At 33.5% G+C, this 19,697-nt stretch overlaps 3 protein-coding genes across 9 annotated transcripts in view; 1 reads left to right on the top strand and 2 right to left on the bottom strand.

Moving 5' to 3' along the window:
* The window catches only part of LOC127708954 (uncharacterized), a 208,916-nt gene that overhangs the window by 58,711 nt on the left and 130,508 nt on the right, over positions 1-19,697 (bottom strand). The gene's annotated exons all lie outside the window — the stretch shown is intronic.
* The window catches only part of LOC127708956 (uncharacterized), a 148,507-nt gene that overhangs the window by 40,951 nt on the left and 87,859 nt on the right, over positions 1-19,697 (top strand). The gene's annotated exons all lie outside the window — the stretch shown is intronic.
* LOC127708955 (E3 ubiquitin-protein ligase RNF216-like) overlaps positions 1-19,697 on the bottom strand; it is an 85,561-nt gene that overhangs the window by 58,711 nt on the left and 7,153 nt on the right. The window contains exons 4-9 of the mRNA XM_052214168.1: positions 15,025-15,123; positions 12,711-12,828; positions 10,295-10,354; positions 8,509-8,639; positions 7,186-7,374; positions 585-633 (exon numbers count right to left, since the gene is read on the bottom strand). Of these exons, the coding sequence (XP_052070128.1) occupies positions 585-633; positions 7,186-7,374; positions 8,509-8,639; positions 10,295-10,354; positions 12,711-12,828; positions 15,025-15,123 (646 nt within the window). The remainder of the gene's footprint in view (positions 1-584; positions 634-7,185; positions 7,375-8,508; positions 8,640-10,294; positions 10,355-12,710; positions 12,829-15,024; positions 15,124-19,697) is intronic.

The following is a 19,697-nucleotide window of genomic DNA, read 5'->3' as shown; positions in this document are numbered from 1 at the left end:
CCTAAGGCATAAATATATTAAAGTATTGTGTCATTTGTAACTGTTAAAAGTCCCATAACTCTGGAATGACAAACCATAAAATTTTCAAAATAAAAATGAGTACCTACACCAATCCCAACATCAATGTTAAGTTAAGTCCCACTCTGGAACCACAGAGCAAAAACATTTCAAAATCAAAAGGAAGCTTTCTTCTGTCAATCCTGAATCATCTTTTGATGTTGTGTTCAATGACATGAGAAAGCAAATTTGAGTTATTGTACAAGTGTTGAAGAAAGGAAGGACAGAAGGACATTCAAATGACATTGGTATACCACAATGTATATATATATATATATATATGTCACATCTTTCCATGGGCGTATAAAAGTCATAGCTTCAATACTATGTTTTCACTGGACCAACAAACCCCTTAAACTTTTGATGCAGTAAAGGTTTATGAGCTATGAGAAATATGAAAAGAAGACAAAGGATTTGCTGGTGATGATCCAACAGTCACAGACAAATGTAAACTCTACCTATTGTTGAGTTGCATGTCAAATACTATATTGTGATAATTAATCAGTTGCTAAGTAATGTAAACTTACTCATGGGGTAGGATGCATCACACCCATCTGTCATACACAATAAGTCTGCCTGTAAACACAGATCATGTTGATTAAATATACACCTTCATAAACTGTTGACACAGGGATATATCTCACATATGTGTAATTTGGAACAGTATACTGTGGATTCATTATTATTCATTGGATACCAATTTTCGTGGATTTCGTGGGTGCAGGTGAACCACGAAGTTAAGTGTTCAACGAATTGCAATTTTTCTATAAGATAATATATGCAGACTTTGGCAAAACCAATAAAATCAAATGTCCACGAATATGCAAGTTTTCCTCAATCCACGAAAATTGGTACCCACGAAAATAAATGAATCCACAGTAATGCAAATGTTGAAATTTAAATGGCACTTTTAACAGGTAAACTACTCAAATATTTCATGAACTGTAACTGAAGGGTCAAGGTCAAAATATCTCCATGGAAAGTAAATGTGTCAATGATAAAACTAATCCATACTAAAGATCAATGACCTACTATCAGCAGTTCCTCTTTAACTGACCTAATTACAAACTAAATTATTGATGCTGCTGACTCGAGTATCATCATGCCTTAGTCTTACTTCTCTGATTTTGTTAAGGCAAGACAAACAACTGTCAAGTTTTGTACGGTATTCTGGGATTTTCGTCTTCACCTTGTATCACAACTTATTGGTCCAGTTTGTTTTTTTAATGAAGTCAGAAAATCTTAATGCAGAAAGGTAATTTACTTGAAGAAATATATTTGTCAGATTTTGTTTTATAGGTAATATCTCTATCATGTCTATACAAAATAGAAAAATAAACAATCAATTTAAAAACATTAACACTGAAATGTCACTACTGTTTAAGTGATCATGATTCAATTTATGTTGAAAGTCATAAAGAATCAAAGCGCGAAAGCGCTGTAAAGGCAGTTAATTACAGGTTGTGTGTATTTTTAGTCCAGTTATATCACTATCTTGCATAGTACATTGTACTTATCAGAGGTGACTTTCAGTATTTAAGATTTAGAGTTCTCTAATGATATTGAACAAGTTTTATGAATGTCATATTCTGAGCACTATATGAAGGCGATTGTTCTCACTTATTTATGAACTAGTGCATTATGTCCAGTTTGTACCTTTTTTATCTATGTTTATAGTCAAATACTGTTTAAAATAGTTTGGCATTTTCTTTTTAGTAATAAGTAAATGTTATCAACTGTATTTTATTCAACTTTGCAAATGTGGTTTGTGACTGGTAAGTACAATGTATGGATGATAGTTGTTTCATTGGAAATCATAACACATCTCCTTATTTATATAATGATCTATATTCAACGACCTCAGGTACAAAAAAAATGTATGTAACTAAACTATGATGGGAAACCTTTGACTTCTTTCTTTTATATAAACTTTTGATTTGGTACCATAGAACTATGTAGAATAAATGTACATTGCAACATGTCAACTCTTTCAATGACAATACTTTTTTTAGAAACTATAACTCCAAGCAAAATTATATTTCCGAGTATAAAGTAATTTATGAATGAAACAAGAGTGCACATGCTGAAATGTCTCGCCTTCTTTTCTAATCATTGATATTATGTTGATAGTCCTAAATATAAAGCTTTATTACAACTGTCACATAAACTTAACATTAACCAAGTAAACTAAGCATTGACCAATGAACCAAGAAAACGAGGTCAAGGTCAGATGAACCATGCTAGGCAGGCATGTACAGCTAACAATTCTTCCATACAACAAATATAGTTGACCTATTGCTTATAGTTTAAGATAAACACACCAAAACACAAAAACTTAAAACTGAGCAACTGACCTTGAAAATGAGGTCAAGGTAAAAAAAAAAAACCTGTGTGACTGACAAATAGATCATAAAATATTTCCATATACCAAATACAGTTGAACTATTGCATATAGTATTAGAAAAAAAGACCAAAACTCAAAAACTTATCTTTGACCACTGAACCATGAAAATGAGGTCAAGGTCAGATGACACCTGCCAGCTAGACATGTACACCTTACAATCATTCCATACACCAAATATAGTAGACCTATTGCATACAGTATAAGAAAAACAGAAAAAACACAAAAACTTAACTATAACCACTGAACCATGAAAATGAGGTCAAGGTCAGATGACACCTGCCAGTTGGACATGTACACCTTACAGTCCTTCCATGCACCGAATATACTAGACCTATTGCTTATAGTATCTGAGATATGGACTTGAACACCAAAGCTTAACCTTGTTCACTGATCATGAAATGAGGTCGAGGTCAAGTGAAAACTGTCTGACGGGCATGAGGACCTTACAAAAAATATTAACTTTTTTTAAAGTAGTCACTGAACCATGAAAATGAGGTCAAGGACATTGGACATGTGACTGACGGAAACTTCCTAACATGAGGCATCCATATACAAAGTATGAAGCATCCAGACCTTCCACCTTCTAAAATATAAAGCTTTTAAGAAGTTAGCCAACGCCGCCGCCGGATCACTATCCCTATGTCGAGCTTTCTGCGACAAAAGTCGCAGGCTCGACAAAAAGGAGTTCTTAATTAAGAAATAAACTGATTCGCTGAGCGCAGCTGGATACACCCGCAGAGGGCCAACCCTGAACAGTTGGGGCAAAAATGGACACAATATTCAAGCTTGATACAGGTCTGAATTTGGATTGTAATCAAATATTTGACATATTATAGTTTCTGAATAAATGTAGTCACAGAACTTGAAATCGATTATATGAATTGAATTTATATTCAATTAAAGATTTCTTGCTGTTGTGCAATACACTGTGCTGTTGCGCAATACTTAATAAATCTGTTGCCAGACTATAAACAAATAAAGTTCAATTTCTTCTCAATGTCATATTTGAAATTTATGAAAATCAATAGGGAGATTACATCAATAGCTATAAATAATTCACCAAAGTTTCATGCGAACTGCTTAAAGCATTTTTGAGTTGTTGTCCAAAAACTGGAAAATCCCCGCTTTTTTAATGAATAAAACCCCATAACTCAGAAATGTAAAATCTAAAATTTATAAAATTCTAAAGGGAGCTTACGGATTGATAATTTAGTCTTAGATGCAAGATTTTTTTATCAGTTGTTAGTGGCTTTGAACTAGCTGTCAGTAAATGCGAGTACTCTCAGATCTGTACTTAGTGTCTTTTTGTTGTTTGGATGTACAACTACCCGGCCTCGTCCACTTGTATTTGTATTTATCCATCTGATGAGTTAAGCCTCTTTCAACTGATTTTTATAGTTCATTCTTATATTGTACTGTTACACCACTGTCCCAGGTTAGGGGGTGGGTTGGGATCCCGCTAACATGTTTAACCCCGCCACATTCTGTATGTACATGTATGTGCCTGTCCCAAGTCAGGAGCCTGTAATTCAGTGGTTGTCGTTTGTTTATGTGTTGCATATTTGTTATTCGTTCATTTTTTGTACATAAATTAGGCCGTTAGTTTTCTTGTTTGAATTGTTTTACATTGTCATTTCAGTGCCTTTTATAGCTCACTGTGCAGTATGTGCTTTGCTCATTGTTGAAGGCCGTACTGTGACCTATAGCTGTTAATTTCTGTGTCATTTGGTCTCTTGTGGAGAGTTGTCTCATTGGCAATCATACCACATCTTCTTTTTTATATTTACATCAACAGATATAAACAATTCACCAAAGTCAAGGTGAGACAACAAAACTTAGTTGTAAGATCTCTGAAATTTTTTACACGGTACAAGTTTTTCTAATTGTTGGAGATTGCACGGTGACAGTAACACCTGTAACTGCTTTACCCATTTCTTATGCACTTTGGTTCGATAAACTCACTGAATATCATACCACATCTCCTTATTTTTATATGCATTACAATTTACATGTGCATGTAATTGTAAATAACATTCATATATATATATCAGAACAAACTTCATTGCGTCACTTTTATTTATGCATCCTTTGGCACAATACAAGTTCTAAAATTACACAACATAAAACAACTAAATGTTATTTCAGATGAAAGTTTTGTGTCAGTTCCAGTCATAGGATTTATTAGAATTTTGTATGTTTTGCCAAGTCCAATAATTAGCTCTATGTGCACGTGTTAATTGGAGACTTTTCTATCCTGTATAAGAGTTTTGGAACTAATTCTGTTTCTTTTTTTGAAAAAAGTGAGCAAACAAATCATGCACATTTAAACCTTTGTCTGCCATCACACTGTCACCTGGATCACATAATTGAACTATTCTACATCTTTCAACTATTTCACAGTCACTGGTACAACCAACATATGCATTGGAGACATAGTTGACTAAACCACCAGGAGTCGAACATACAAGTATTTTCAGTGTTTCTGTTTTTATATGATGAAAAGGTTGCCTGAGCTCTAGGAGCTTTAGGTTTTATCACGGGATATTCTGTGCTGTCAATAATAATCCAAGTTGTAGGAAACTTTAATTTGAAGTTGGATGGCGAAAAATACCTGACTAAACCACTAAATGGCCAAGTGTTAGCCTCACGCCACTGTTTAGACATAAAACCAATCCATGTTTACACAATATTCTTAACACTAGTTTCAATCTAGAATCTAGACAGTTCAAAGTTGGTTGTATAATGCCTCAATTTCATCAAAGTCATAAAAAAACTGATTTTCAAATGACACCCTATCAATTTGAAAATATATGTATCTCAAACAATGTGCTGCTGGACCAAGTGTGGTCAAAACAAATAAAATTTAGTATACAAGTTACAACTCTAAACCGGTATATAAATGCATGGCTGTGTCACGTGTCTTCATTTCAAATTCTCTGCTGAAAATATAGGCATTGATGGTGTTTGCGTAATTCCATCTGTGAAGCTCAACATTAGCTCGGCAGTTGGTGGTGGACAGTCATAAATCATGTCTGCAGTATGAATGACTTCTTCAGGAAAACCAACTTTACAATCAAAACTTTCCTCTAGATTTCTACTACAATATTCATCAAGTTTAGTTCTTTTGTTTTCACAGGAAACTGCCCTGATTTTTCTTTTTGCGGACGATTCAGTCTCTTGCTTGGTCCAGGAAAATAGGCTGGGAATGGCAGTAGACTTAAGTCTCTGTATGGTGGGTTTGCAGCCTGAAAAAGGTTATAAAACATTAGTTTTTTGATAATTAAATGAACTTTCATTAGCAATGCATACTTTATACTACCTGGCAAAATATTAACTAGATTTATTCATTACAATCTGGATAAAAATATGTTAGCCTGATTCAATGTACATCAAAATGTATGTTATGTAAATCCAAAGGACAAACAATGAGAGACGTATGCAACAAACATACATTGTTTGTACCTAAATAACTATAATATAGATGAGAGCATGTCATTGTTTTGTTCCTGTTAACATTGTCATTGACATTTTTCAAGAAAGTCTATGAGGCATAGCTTATGCATTCCTGTCATTACTACATTAGCATAATTACTGCTAAAATAATTCTCAGTATGATATACCTCTTGTAAGAAATCATTATAATTGTAGCAAGCACCAAAAAATCTCAAACAGATCACATTGAATCGTAATCCAAAAAATTATGACGTCTTGAATTAACCACCCCCTTTTATTCTAAAACGATAATTGTGGTTGTAAACAGACTTTGGTTATTTCGCATGGCGATTACATATATAACTATATATTTTAAAAAGAAAATAGACTTTTACCATGAATAGTTTCCTGCACGTAGTCTTTTTCAGTAAAATATGCCTTGCAAACAACAGCTGATTGAGATGGACTCCACGATTTCATCGTGTTCTCGTCCAATCTGCGTATGGGCCATGGCGTTGATCCAACTTTTCCTTCTTTTTAAGTCATTTGGAAATGCATGTCCTCCTCTTAAATGACATCCAGGTACACAACAACAAGTACTTGGCATCGTTAATTAAAAATGCAACTGTAATAGTTGCACAGTGCAGAAACTGGAAGTTGAAGAACAGGATCGGCTACCACGGCGCCACCTATTCAGGAACGATAATTTGCTACTTTATATAACTGCGAAATAACAATAACGTTAGATGGGTTCGCGTGCATAAACAGAAATGCGCTTTAAATTGTATAATATAATTCATGTTCAGTTTAATTATTATATCAACGACTGAAATGATTTATAAACATCTAGATTGCAGATAACACTCGAAATCAACCTGACCTCTTTCCACACAGAATTCAAATAATTCTAGTTTGTCAATCGGTTGACTGCTTATAATGTAAAATACAAATATATCAAAAGTTTTTAAAACTAACAAAACACAATGATCGTTTCTCTATTTCCCAATGTAAATGAAATGAAACAAAAAACATTTTATATCACAATAAGAAGAGGAGAGAATCAACATTTTCCGGATCTACTTGGAGCCTAATGACCCCCCACGTAGATAAGTTGGATATCGCGGAAAGAAAGATTAACACGGCAACTAGAAAGGCATTAAAGCACTGCCTTTAAAAAGGTTATACAAGTATTATGTGAAAATAACATTATCAATGATACACTTAAATGAGGTCAAGTTCAAATGAACCCTGTCAGACAAACATGTACACCTTTCAAGCTTAAGGTTACATACCTTCCCGTGTCCAAATACAGACTCCTTGGCATATCTTTCAAGACACTCCTGGCAAAACAGGTGCCCCTCGTAACACTGAATCATCATCTCAAATGCCACTTCACCATAGCAACAACCACACTCTATCAACTGACCACTTTCTTCATACTCATGTTCGTTAACACTGACTGCCATTATATGGTCCTGTTCCTATAAATAACAATAACATTTTACATGTATGAAGCAGAGTTTTGATCTCAGAAATGTTAAATTTTATAATATTTCTAATTATAACAATAAATTAAACAATACTGATATTTTGAAACTTATTTTCAATCATATTTCATTTCAAATTGTAAGACTATTGATAATGGTTTCTTTCTTTTTTTTTCTAAACAGTAAAATCATGTACTTTTTCATATCTGTTTAATAAATGACTTTGGATTTAAAATCTTTAATTCTTACCGGTCTCAAGTCTGAGAAATGGAATTTGAATGACCAACTACATAGTCATTCTATTCAGTTGTACTTGAGAAAAGTGTGACAGAATGGATGAACGGGGGAACAGATGGAAGGGCAAGAAGTATGCAATATAGCCACACTCTCAGAAGTTTGATATATAATTATTTAAGCAAGACCAGGAAATTATAATGTCTTTTCATCAATATTATGCAGAAGCTGTTTCATGTTGAAGGACCAGTTAATTGTGGCAAAATTTTGTAATGTAAATTCAAGGGGACCAGTGAGGTTGAAAAATGAAACATAAGAGCACTCCTATTTCATCAATATACAATACACCTTATCATTATTTGTCCTCCATTATGGGACACCACAAACATTTCTATTTCATTTTGACATCACAAGTGAAAACGTCTGACGCTACATATGGAAAATGATTGTAGAATGACATTAATAAGTCTATTATAACAGATTTGCAAAGGTGTAATAGGTATGGATTATTTCCCTTTTCATATTTCCTTTATAATATTTCATTTTGCATTAACTAAAATCTCTTTAGAATTTACATATCTCAAAGGAAAGACATTTTTAGGTCTTTTTATTCATTTGAAATTTTTTTTAAATTTTGCATCAAAATTGATAATTGTTGACCATTCTGAAGAATTTATTCAATAGAAGTATATAATCCTATTTTAATATGAATTAATCAGGATAAGACTGGTTGCCGGTCTGAAGTGTGATGCAAATAAGGACATATATGCAAGCCTCGTGGCATCATGATGACTAAGCTGACTTTGTTGGCTAGATACAGTATGATGGATGGTTTCTGCCTGAAAATACCTTAGCTGTTTTGGTGTATAGCGATAATTGAAAATTCCAATGTACCTTTGTTTCTTCCTCTGTTTTAATTCTGATAAATTCTTTCTCCTGAACTAACTCTGGACAGACAGGAACTTCACTTCTCAAAGGTCTACCACACTTCAGAAACTGCATGCTGATAGTTCTTTCACCATAAACTGAAGATAAATAGTATCAAATCAATTTTCAAAACATGCCTTGGATGAAAAAACATCATCTTAATGTTGCATTAGTAACAACATTAGAGATATTAGGTATTGGAAAATATAGACAGAAACTAGATTATGCAGATCAATTGTTGACACAGATATATCTTGCCTGTGTGTAATTTCTATTGTACCATGCAAATGTTGAAATATAAATGACAACATTACAGACCCCAGATAGAATAAATGTGGATAGTGTCCACATGTGGACACAGATGATGCCCCCGCTTGCATATCATATAGTTATAAAGGGACATAACTCAAGAACGGTAAAAGTGACGCTACCCAAATTTGAACTTGATCTGAGTTTTGTGGTAATAAGCATTGTGTGTAAGTCTCATAACATTTGGTTGAGGCTAACTTAAGTAGAGAACAGAAACTAAAAATTCAGCAATTTTTCTATTTGTAAACACGCATTACTCTAGAACGGTTGTGTATAAGTTCTATAACATTTGGTTGAGACAAACTAAAGTTAGAGAACGGAAACTAAAAATTCAGCAATTTTTGTGTCTATAAAGGGACATAACTCAAGAATGGTAAAAAAGTCGCCACCAAATTTTGTACTCAATCTGTATTATGTAGCAATAAGCATTGTGTACATGTTTCATAACATTTGGTTGAGGCAAACTAAAGTTAGAAAACGGAAACAAAAAATTTGTACTTGATCTTAGTTTTGTGGTAATGATATATTGTGTATAGGTTTCATAATGTTTGGTTGGGTCAAACTTAAGAAACAGAATGGAAACTAAAAATTTTGCAATCTCTCGATTTATAAAGGGGCATAACTCAATAATGGTTAAAGTAACACTACCCAAATTCAACTTGATCTGTGTTTTATCAGTGGAAGTCAAAATTAAACATTGCATTGTATAAAGCATTGATTGTAGTTGATTCAACTATAATCATGGACAAAGGAAGATAACTCCAATTACTTAATATTTAGAAGAAAATAAAAATTTGGCAATTTTTCCATTTACAAAGGGACATAACTCTAGGACGGTTAAGGTGACGCCACCAAAATTCAAACTTGATCTGTGTTTTGTGGTTATAAGCACTGTGTATAAGTTTCATAACATTTGGATAAGGCAAACTAAAATTAGAGAACAGAAACGTAAAATTCAGCAATTTTTCCATTTGTAAAGGGGCATAACTCTAGAACAATAAAAGTGACGCCACCAAAATTCAAACTTGATCTGTGTTTTGTGGTAATAAGCTTTGTGTATAAGTTTCATAACATTTGGTTGTGGCAAACTAAAGCTAGAGAACTGAAACGAAAAATTCAGCAATTTTTTCTATTTGTAAAGGAGCATAACTCTAGAACGGTAAAAGTGACGCCACCAAAATTAAAACTTGATCTGTGTTTTGTGGTAATAAACATTGTGTATAAGTTTCATAACATTTGGTAGAGGCAAACTAAAGTTAGAGAATGGAAACCAATTTTGGGACGTACGTACGTACGTACAAACGGACAAGGGTAAAACTTAATGCCCTCTCCGCTACGGGGGGGGGGGGGGGGGGGGGGGAATAACTAGCCTAAGCCATGCTTCCACTACTTCATCTTTATATTTGCTCCTTGATCTATAATGATATGTATATATCACACTTACCTCCATCCACTTTAATTTCTGCCTTGGCTTGAGAATAAGGGTGCAGTAACGGGTTACTTTCTGAAAATATACAAATTAACAGTCACCAGTAATAATATGCTGTGGTTCTATAACAGTTGGTGCTTAAACTAAGATTCATCTCTTTCAATCAGCCACTTGTCCCTGATGAATGAAAAGAAATTTAGTGAACAAGCTTACAAACCGCATTACCATCGCATACATAATATTGCCCCCTCTATGAAAGTCCTACCCCATTTCAGACTGTTCTTATTTATGAAGGTTTTGGTGAGTGAAAACAGCTCACTACTAAATTAATTCTAGTCTTAAACAGTCATCTGAAAAGTCTGAACAGTAAATAATTCAGTCATGTTCAGTCTTTCAGTCAATTTCAAGACTTATCCACTGGTAAATTCAGAACTGTTTAAAAAAATTTACCTGCAATCAATTTAGTACTTGTACGGTTCAGAAGCTTTTCAGACAATTCAGTATGATCTTGATGTGTACAGGTAAATAACAATTGCTGAACAGTCTGAACAGATCTTAATTGACTTCCAGCAAATTGTCTGAACAGTACTGAATTTGCTGCAATGGATAAGTCTGAAAATTGACAGAAAGACTGAAAACTATTAACTTATTGTTCAAATCAAACTGTTTATCGGTGGCTGTACTTATAATAATGGGTCAAAAGCATTATATATACCCGCCACAACTTCGTTGCATGGAGTATGATTAAGTGTACAACATCGGAGTATGGGACAGATGGGCGGATACATCCTTTTTTCTTTAGAGCTGTAAATGATACTCTAAACTTCGATAAAAGCTAATTTAGAGAGGTACTCTAAATCCATAAATAATTCTTCATTAAAAATATAACAATGATGAAATCATCCCCTTAAAATTCAGGCTATTGGTAATAAGGAACAAACAATGATCTTTTTAAATAGGATACAAAATGATTCTTTTTCATGTATTTCGCTAAATTGACTGAAAACTTGTTTAAATCAATGATTCAATTCAAATATAAATAATTTTTCAATGTTCTATATTTTCATCTTGGGTAAGAGCTGATCATGTGACAAATACAAGTTGACAATTAGGACAATACTTTTTCAAAATCTTATTCTTATAACTCAACATTTATCTTATCAAATCCATTAGCCGTGTTTTTTCTGTATTTCTAAAAAATCAGCTTTTATCTACGCAAATTCATTAGCCCTGTTGTTTTGTGTTTCCAATAACTCACCTTTCATCTTAGTGAACTCCTGGGCCCTGTTATTCATGTTTCTAATAACTCACCTGTCATCTAAGTGAACTCCTGGGCCCTATTATTCACGATTCCAATAACTTACCTCTTATCTTAGTGAACGCCTCGGCCCTGTTATTCATGTTTCTAATAACTCACCTTTTATCTCAGCTAACTCCTGGGCCCTGTTATTCATGTTTCTAATAACTCACCTTTTATCTCAGCTAACTCCTGGGCCCTGTTATTCATGTTTCTAATAACTCACCTCTTATCTTACTGAACTCCTGGGCCCTGTTATTCATGTTTCTAATAACTCACCTTTCATCTTAGTGAACTCCTGGGCCCTGTTATTCATGTTTCTAATAACTCACCTTTCATCTTAGTGAACTCCTGAGCCCTGTTATTCACGTTTCCAATAACTTACCTCTTATCTTAGTGAACTCCTGAGCCCTGTTATTCACGTTTCCAATAACTTACCACTTATCTTAGTGAACTCCTGGGCCCTGTTATTCACGTTTCCAATAACTCACCTTTTATCTAAGTGAACTCCTGGGCCCTGTTATTCATGTTTCTAATAACTCACCTCTCATCTAAGTGAACTCCTGGGCCCTGTTATTCATGTTTCTAATAACTCACCTTTTATCTTAGTGAACTCCTGAGCCCTGTTATTCATCATGATGTTTCGAATAACTCACTTTTTATCTTTGTGATCTCCTGAGCCCTGTTATTCATGTTTCTAATAACTTACCTTTTATCTAAGTGAACTCCTGGACCCCGTTATTCATGTTTCTAATAACGTACCTTTCATCTTATTGAACTCCTGGACCCTGTTATTCATGTTTCTAATAACTCACCTTTCATCTTACTGAACTCCTGGGCCCTGTTATTCATGTTTCTAATAACTTACCTTTTATCTAAGTGAACTCCTGGACCCCGTTATTCATGTTTCTAATAACTTACCTTTCATCTTACTGAACTCCTGGGCCCTGTTATTCATGTTTCTAATAACTCACCTTTCATCTTAGTGAACTCCTGGACCCCGTTATTCATGTTTCTAATAACTCCCCTTTCATCTTAGTGAACTCCTGAGCCCTGCTATTCATGTTTCTAATAACCCACCTTTTTACCTTAGTGAACTCCTGAGCCCTGTTATTCATGTTTCTAATAACCCACCTTTTATCTTAGTGAACTCCTGGGCCCTGTTTTTCATTATAGTTGTCATTACTTTATGAGAAGGAGCATAGTGCCCATTAAAACATTTCATAATGTTTCTTATATCTTTAAGAGAGATCTGAAAAGACAAAATATTGGTTTTTTTGTGTGTTTCATTAGAAATTTGCTTTTTTCACATGAAGAGTAAGATATCTAAGACATTATATAGCATCCATGAGTTCTCAGATGTAATTAATTTAATGTTAGTTGTAAGATGTTAAATTGCACACTACCAAAGTTGAGATAGCACTATCTAATCAAAGTGATTGTAAGCACTGTAGGGTAAAAATTGCTTTAATTTATAGGTGGGATGTAAAATTAGTTAATTTATAGGTGGGAAGTAAAATTAGATATTGCATTGTACAGAGCATTGGGTGTAGTTGGTTCAACTACAATAATGGACAAAGGAAGATAACTCCAATTTTAAAGATAACTTTAAAAATAACATCATTTTGTAACTTGAAAATCTAAGCATATATTTCATTGATAAATTTCTGGAAATGTTCATGGATAGGATGTTTAGAATGTTATGAGCAATGCACTATATTTTGTGTATTTAAAAGTAGGGATAAACCTTGGAAGATTTAGATATCAAGTCAGTACCATAGGGTTTTGATTGCATTTCCTGCAGTAACCTGAATATAGCATGTCCTGTTTGGCATAATTTGATCTCAAATTCGGCTGGAAAAAATGTTCCATAATTTTTTTTGTAATGAAATTCATACATATGTCATATATAACAATTGTAAACATTCAAGCTCATAATATACAATTAAACCTCTCAAAAGTCATTTGGAAAAATTCCATTGCTGATAAAAATTATTTTATAAACAAAATCTATTTTTATAGAAAAGTTTGATCTGTTTCTAACCAAATAAAAACAAGAGTGTGTAACCATATTACACATTATGCTGTTCACACTATCACATTTCCATGTTCACACTATCACATTTCCATGTTCACACTATCACATTTCCATGTTCATTGAACCATAATTTGGCATAGTGTTTAAAAAATTCACATCATAATGAACATATGGACTGAAGTACTATAACTACATGGTAAACCAGGAACCTGATGTTCAGTAGTTGTCGTTTGTTGATGTGGTTCATAAGTGTTTCTCATTTCTCGTTTTTTATATAGATTAGACCGTTGGTTTTCCTGTTTGAATGGTTTTACACTAGTCATTTTTGGGGCCCTTTATAGCTTGCTGTTCGATGTGAGCCAAGGCTCCCTGTTGAAGGCCGTACTTTGATCTATAATGGTTTACTTTTACAAATTTTGACTTGGATGGAGAGTTGTCTCATTGGCACTCATACCACATCTTCTAATATCTACAAACTTTGAATTTTGTATGGGACAGACTGAAATGCCTATAAATATATGCCCTGCCTACCATCTGAGCAGATGAGTCTTCGCTCTTTCTTCTAAATACAATGTGCTAACAGGAAAAGATATACATGATATAAGATGTACTGCCCAACTGGCCAAACAGGCAAGTTCCCTCCTAAATTAACTTGTCTTTTACATAATGTACATAAATAAAATTTACTGACTAAGTTAAAATTAGGTTCAGTTTGTTCTTGGCCAGTAGGCAGCCTCTTATTTATACCCCTTTGTTCAATGAAGAAGCAACAAATACCAATTATCAAGTCTTTGATTTGACCTGTGCAAGAATTGAAACCACTTTGGTGAGGCCAGCACTCTATCATGAGACCACAGATATGGTCCACCATAGATTTTAAATCAATAACAAATCACAACAAGAATGTGTCCATAGTAAACAGATGCCCCACTCCCACTATCATTTTCTATGTTCAGTTGACCGTGAAATTGGGGTCAAAACCCTAATTTGGCATTAAAATTAGAACGACCATATCATAGGGAACATGTGTACTAAGTTTCAAGTTGATTGGACTTCTACTTCATCAAAAACTACCTTGACCAAAAACTTTAACCAGAAGCAGGACAGACAGACGGAAGAACCAACGAACGGACGAACGAATGCACAGACCGAAAAACATAATGCTCTACTATTGTAGGTGGGGCATAAAAATGTAGAAAGAAAACATAACTAGTAAAAACAACATGATTCCTACATTTGCCACAGGTACTTCTACATTTGGTCAGTATCATTCAGTTAAATGATTCCTACATTTGCCACAGGTACTTCTACATTTGGTCAGTATCATTCAGTTAAATGATTCCTCAATTATCTCCTTGTATATACTGTTCTGGATTCAATGTATCTTTTAGTTTGTTTTTAATCACCTACCCATTTGAATTCTGACTGTAGTAGCATCTCACACTGGTTTCTGTAGGAACCAGTAACATGGCTGCTGTATTCTTTGTAATAATCAGTCTTAGGTAATGTCTGTAAGTAAAATCACTAGCTTTTAATGTGTAAACAATATATTTTTACTGTGCATATTTAGGATTTTTACTAATAAGCTGTTTTCAATCGAGAAAAAGTAACAAGTTAGACAATGGGACTTTTTAAGGGACATTGTGGATTTTTAAAATTAAAATATTGCTCACGAGACTGATGTTTAATTTCTAGAGCATTGTGACATTTCCAGAACTTATCTCTGTTACATGAGGCTGAGATTTATTTTTTTAAGAAAATGTGGATTTTCTAGAACCTATTTTTGTGATCAGAGGCTGAGATTTATTTTTTAGGAAAATGTGGATTTTCTAGAACCTGTCTTTGTGATCAGAGGATGAGATTTATGTTTAAAACTGTACTTTTGGATTTTCCAGAACCTTCTTTTGTAACTGTAGGTTGAGGTTTATTCTCAAATTGTGTAGGACATTGTTTATTTTCTAGAACTTACCTTTGGTACCTGAGGTTGAGGTTTTTTTTTTCAGGTAGCACTCCAGAGTTAGAAAATAATCAAAGCGTGAAAGTGCTGTAAAGGCAGTTAATTACAGGTTGTGTGTATTTTTGGTCCAGTTATATCATTATCTTGCATAGTACAGTGTACTTATCAGAGGTGGCTTTCAGTATTTAAGATTTAGAGTTCTCTAATGATATTGAACAAGTTTTATGAATGTCATATTCTGAGCATTATATGAAGGTGATTGTTCTAACTTGTTTATGAACTAGTGCATTATGTCCAGTTTGTACCTTGTTAATCTATGTTGATAGTCAAATACTGTTTAATATAGTTTGGCATTTTCTTTTTAGTAATAAATACCAGTTATCAACTGTATTTTATTCAACTTTGTAAATTTATGTGGTTTGTTAATACTAGTAAGCATGGATGATAGTTGTTTCATTGGCAATCATACCACATCTCCTTATTTGTATAATGATCTATATTCAACGACCTCAGGTACAAAAAAAAATGTATGTAACTAAACTATGATGGGAAACCTTTGACTTCTTTCTTTTATATAAACTTTTGATTCGGTACCATAGAACTGTGTAGAATAATCCTGTTGAACTTATCGTGCACAGATGACTTTGTCTATCATTTTATATATGTATGATGGTACCTGCTATCCTTGGATTCCACAGCTTTAAGAATATGGCGAACACATGTTTATATGCCATGTATATGAAACACAGCTCATGGTAAAGTATGCCAACAAGAATGTTGGTATTAAATCTCAGTGCACTTTGATGTTTATGAGCAATTTGTATGACTGTTTGATATAATTAACTCGCACATAGTATATGTGTGTATCTGTGGAGTTACATATTGGATATACCAAGCATATATTTTACATGGATGATGATAATAGATATTGTGGCATTAGTATAAAATACACTTTATATGGATATGTTATATTAATTTTTTTTGTAAACTATGGTAACATACAGTCAATCTCAAGATATCTATTTTGATATTAAAAGCAATGTAAATTTTACAATGGGGTGGGTACACATTGTCTTCCTATACTTCAGAAAATAAATTTGAACCTTGGTGATTATCACCTTATATATATAATTTTTCTGTACCTCGCCATGGTACCCACTTTTAAGACATAGAAGAACTTTTCCTTATTAATATAAATAGACTATTCTGTATTATTGAATGTTTAAGCATATTCAATGACTTCCATCCTAGGAAAAGTAGTTCATAATGATTGCTTAGTTTATTATACTGTATTGTGTGTATTGCAAGAACATCAAGTAACATAATGTACATTGCAACATGTCAACTCTTTCCATGACAATACTTTTTCTAGAACTATTACTCCAAGCAAAATTATTTCCAAGTATAAAGTAATTCCAAGTATAAAGTAATTCCAAGTATAAATCCAAGAAACTTTTTCCAAGATAGATCAATAACTAGTGTTAGTTATTTTCAATACACCTTATCGCTATTTGTCTGCCATTACTGGACATTACTAAAGATCCCGTAAAATTTTGACGTCATAATAGAAAATATCTGACACCACAATGGAAAAGTGATTGTTGTATGACGTCAAAAGTCCAAGCGAGACAGATTTCCAAATAGCGATAAGGTGTATTGTCACCTATGAGGATACCTGGTCCTATCATATGTTGTATGTATACTTTAGAAAGACAGGAAGTTAGCACTTGCTTCTAATCAATACTTTAATAGTACGCTTGTACTTAATTTACTCTCATTAGGAAGCTAGCAATGTCACAAGTACTTTATTGGTATTGTTGTTGCTATCACAGTCACTTGATCTTGGCATGTATTTCAGATAATTTGCATTCACGAGTGTGTGTGTATCAATTTGGGTCAAATTACATGTCTTGAAAATACTAATTGAGCCTTGTGTAATAATATATCTTCTCTTTTCTAGTAACACTATAATTGTACTACACTACAGTCTACAGTGTAGAATTGCTGCCTTCAGAAATAGTTACACAGTAATAAATTTTATGAGCAAGAGAATATCATTTCGCGAGAAAAGATACGTACATATAAAAGAGGGACGAAAGATACCAGAGGGATAGTCAAACTCATAGATCGAAAACAAACTGACAATGCCATGGCCAAAAATAAAAAGACAAACAGACAAATAATAGTACAGATGACACAACATAGAAAACCAAAGACTAAGCAACACGAACCCCACCAAAAATGGGGGTGATCTCAGGTGCTCCGGAAGGGTAATCAGATCCTGCTCCACATGTGGCACTCGTCGTGTTGCTTATGTTATTACAAATCCGGTAAATAGTCTAATTCGGTAAGTCACATTCGTGAAAACGGAGGATATTGTAGTTACGACATAAGGAACATATCAGATATCATCTGTGAAACGGTTATTCCATAACGGTCAACCAACTTGTGATGGCGTCCGTAAAATTTACGAAGGGATGACTTCAATTTCACCATTTGGAACTCTTGCTTTAATAGCTTCCTTGTGAGCAGCAATCCTCTATCAAGGAAATCATGATAGGAAACACAAGCCTGGGAATATCGTATCAATTGGGAGATATATACTCCGTATGCAGGCGCTGCTGGAATGTTGCTACATAGAAATGGAAAGTTCACAATTGGGAAGCTGAAATCATCTCTTTTGTCGTAAAGTTTTGTTTTCAACCGACCCTCACTGTCAATTTCTAGATGTAAGTCAAGATATGAGGCAGACTTAACTGTATCTGTGGTATCCTTTATCTCTAGTTCGATGGGATAGATTCGTTCAACATAGTCACCAAATTTGATGTGTAAGATGAACATTGTCTAGTAAGACGACGAATAAAAAGAAGGAGAAAATGGTAGATGTATTGCATACATTACTTTCTACATAAAATCACGTGGATATGTTTACATATATATTTAGACTTGCCGCAGTTTGAACCGTTGCAGTGTTTTGAGTTACCACCAACGTTTAGACACTAGAGTCGTGTATGATACAATATAATAATAAAGCTTCTACTAATTGTGTGAAGTGAATCTTTTTATTTTGTACATTTTAAATGTTTTAATTATCTATCTCCATCTTGTTCTGTCTCTGTTTACAAACTCTCCAGCCTGGTGCATGTGAAGTGTAATGTTCTGTTAGACGTCACGATTTTTGCATAATGTCAAAGTTTTTAAAATGCTATTTTAGTTGTTTTCCCCTTAAAATATGTTTACGAAAATTTTTCCAATCAAAAGTGCATCATTTGCAGATTAATTTCATCTGTTTTTATTCAATAATTGTACACAAATACCTACGACTGTCCCTTTGGTATCTTCATCCCTCCTCTACCTTACGAATGTTTAAACTCGGCGACATTTCCGAAATTTACACACGGTATGAAAGATGGACAGCGTTATTTTGGAGCGATCTGGAGTTCTGACTAAATTTGTTCGACCGTTTGTTTTCACATTTAAAATTTACATAAAATGAAAGCGCGTATTCTAAGCTTTATTTTCTTACAACTTATTTAACTTCATTTAAAATTTTCCATACATATTTCATAATCAAAGCACTGTAAGCGCTGTAGGCAGTTAACCAAAAACCAAGTCAAACGTAATTATGAAAACTGTGGCAGTGTTGCTTCAATTTTTTTTTAAAGATTTGAAAGAACAAACGTATATTGTACATTTATGTTCATTAAATGAATTGATTATTAAGGCAAATTAATTAATATTTCATCAAGGTTTTCAAAAGCAACTCATATATCAATGTAAATGACCCCCATCTTCACCCCCAAGTGCATGATGTTACTCCATACCATGTTTGGAATAAAATGACAGGTGATTATAAAACAGTTGGTCAAACATTCTCTGGCTTTACACTGCTTGAAAGATTTATATGTTTTCTTTAAAATGAGTCATAAATGAAAATTATTATAGGCCCAGAAATAATTTAATAAATAATTAAAGTAAATTCAATTAACCTAGACTCATTTTTTGCATCAATAAAATTTTATAATAAACAAGAAATAATTGTAACAGGATGCCGTTCTCCCAAACAAAGCCCCCATAATTCGTCATTCCCATGGTCTCCTGACATTGGGCAAAGTCCAGTTCATAT

This window comes from Mytilus californianus, unplaced genomic scaffold (genome assembly GCF_021869535.1).
Source record: "Mytilus californianus isolate M0D057914Y unplaced genomic scaffold, xbMytCali1.0.p SCAF_7, whole genome shotgun sequence".
Classification (NCBI taxonomy): Eukaryota; Metazoa; Mollusca; class Bivalvia; order Mytilida; family Mytilidae; genus Mytilus; species Mytilus californianus.
The sequence above is the reverse complement of the archived record's forward strand: the minus strand, read 5'-3'. Positions and strand labels throughout refer to the sequence as shown.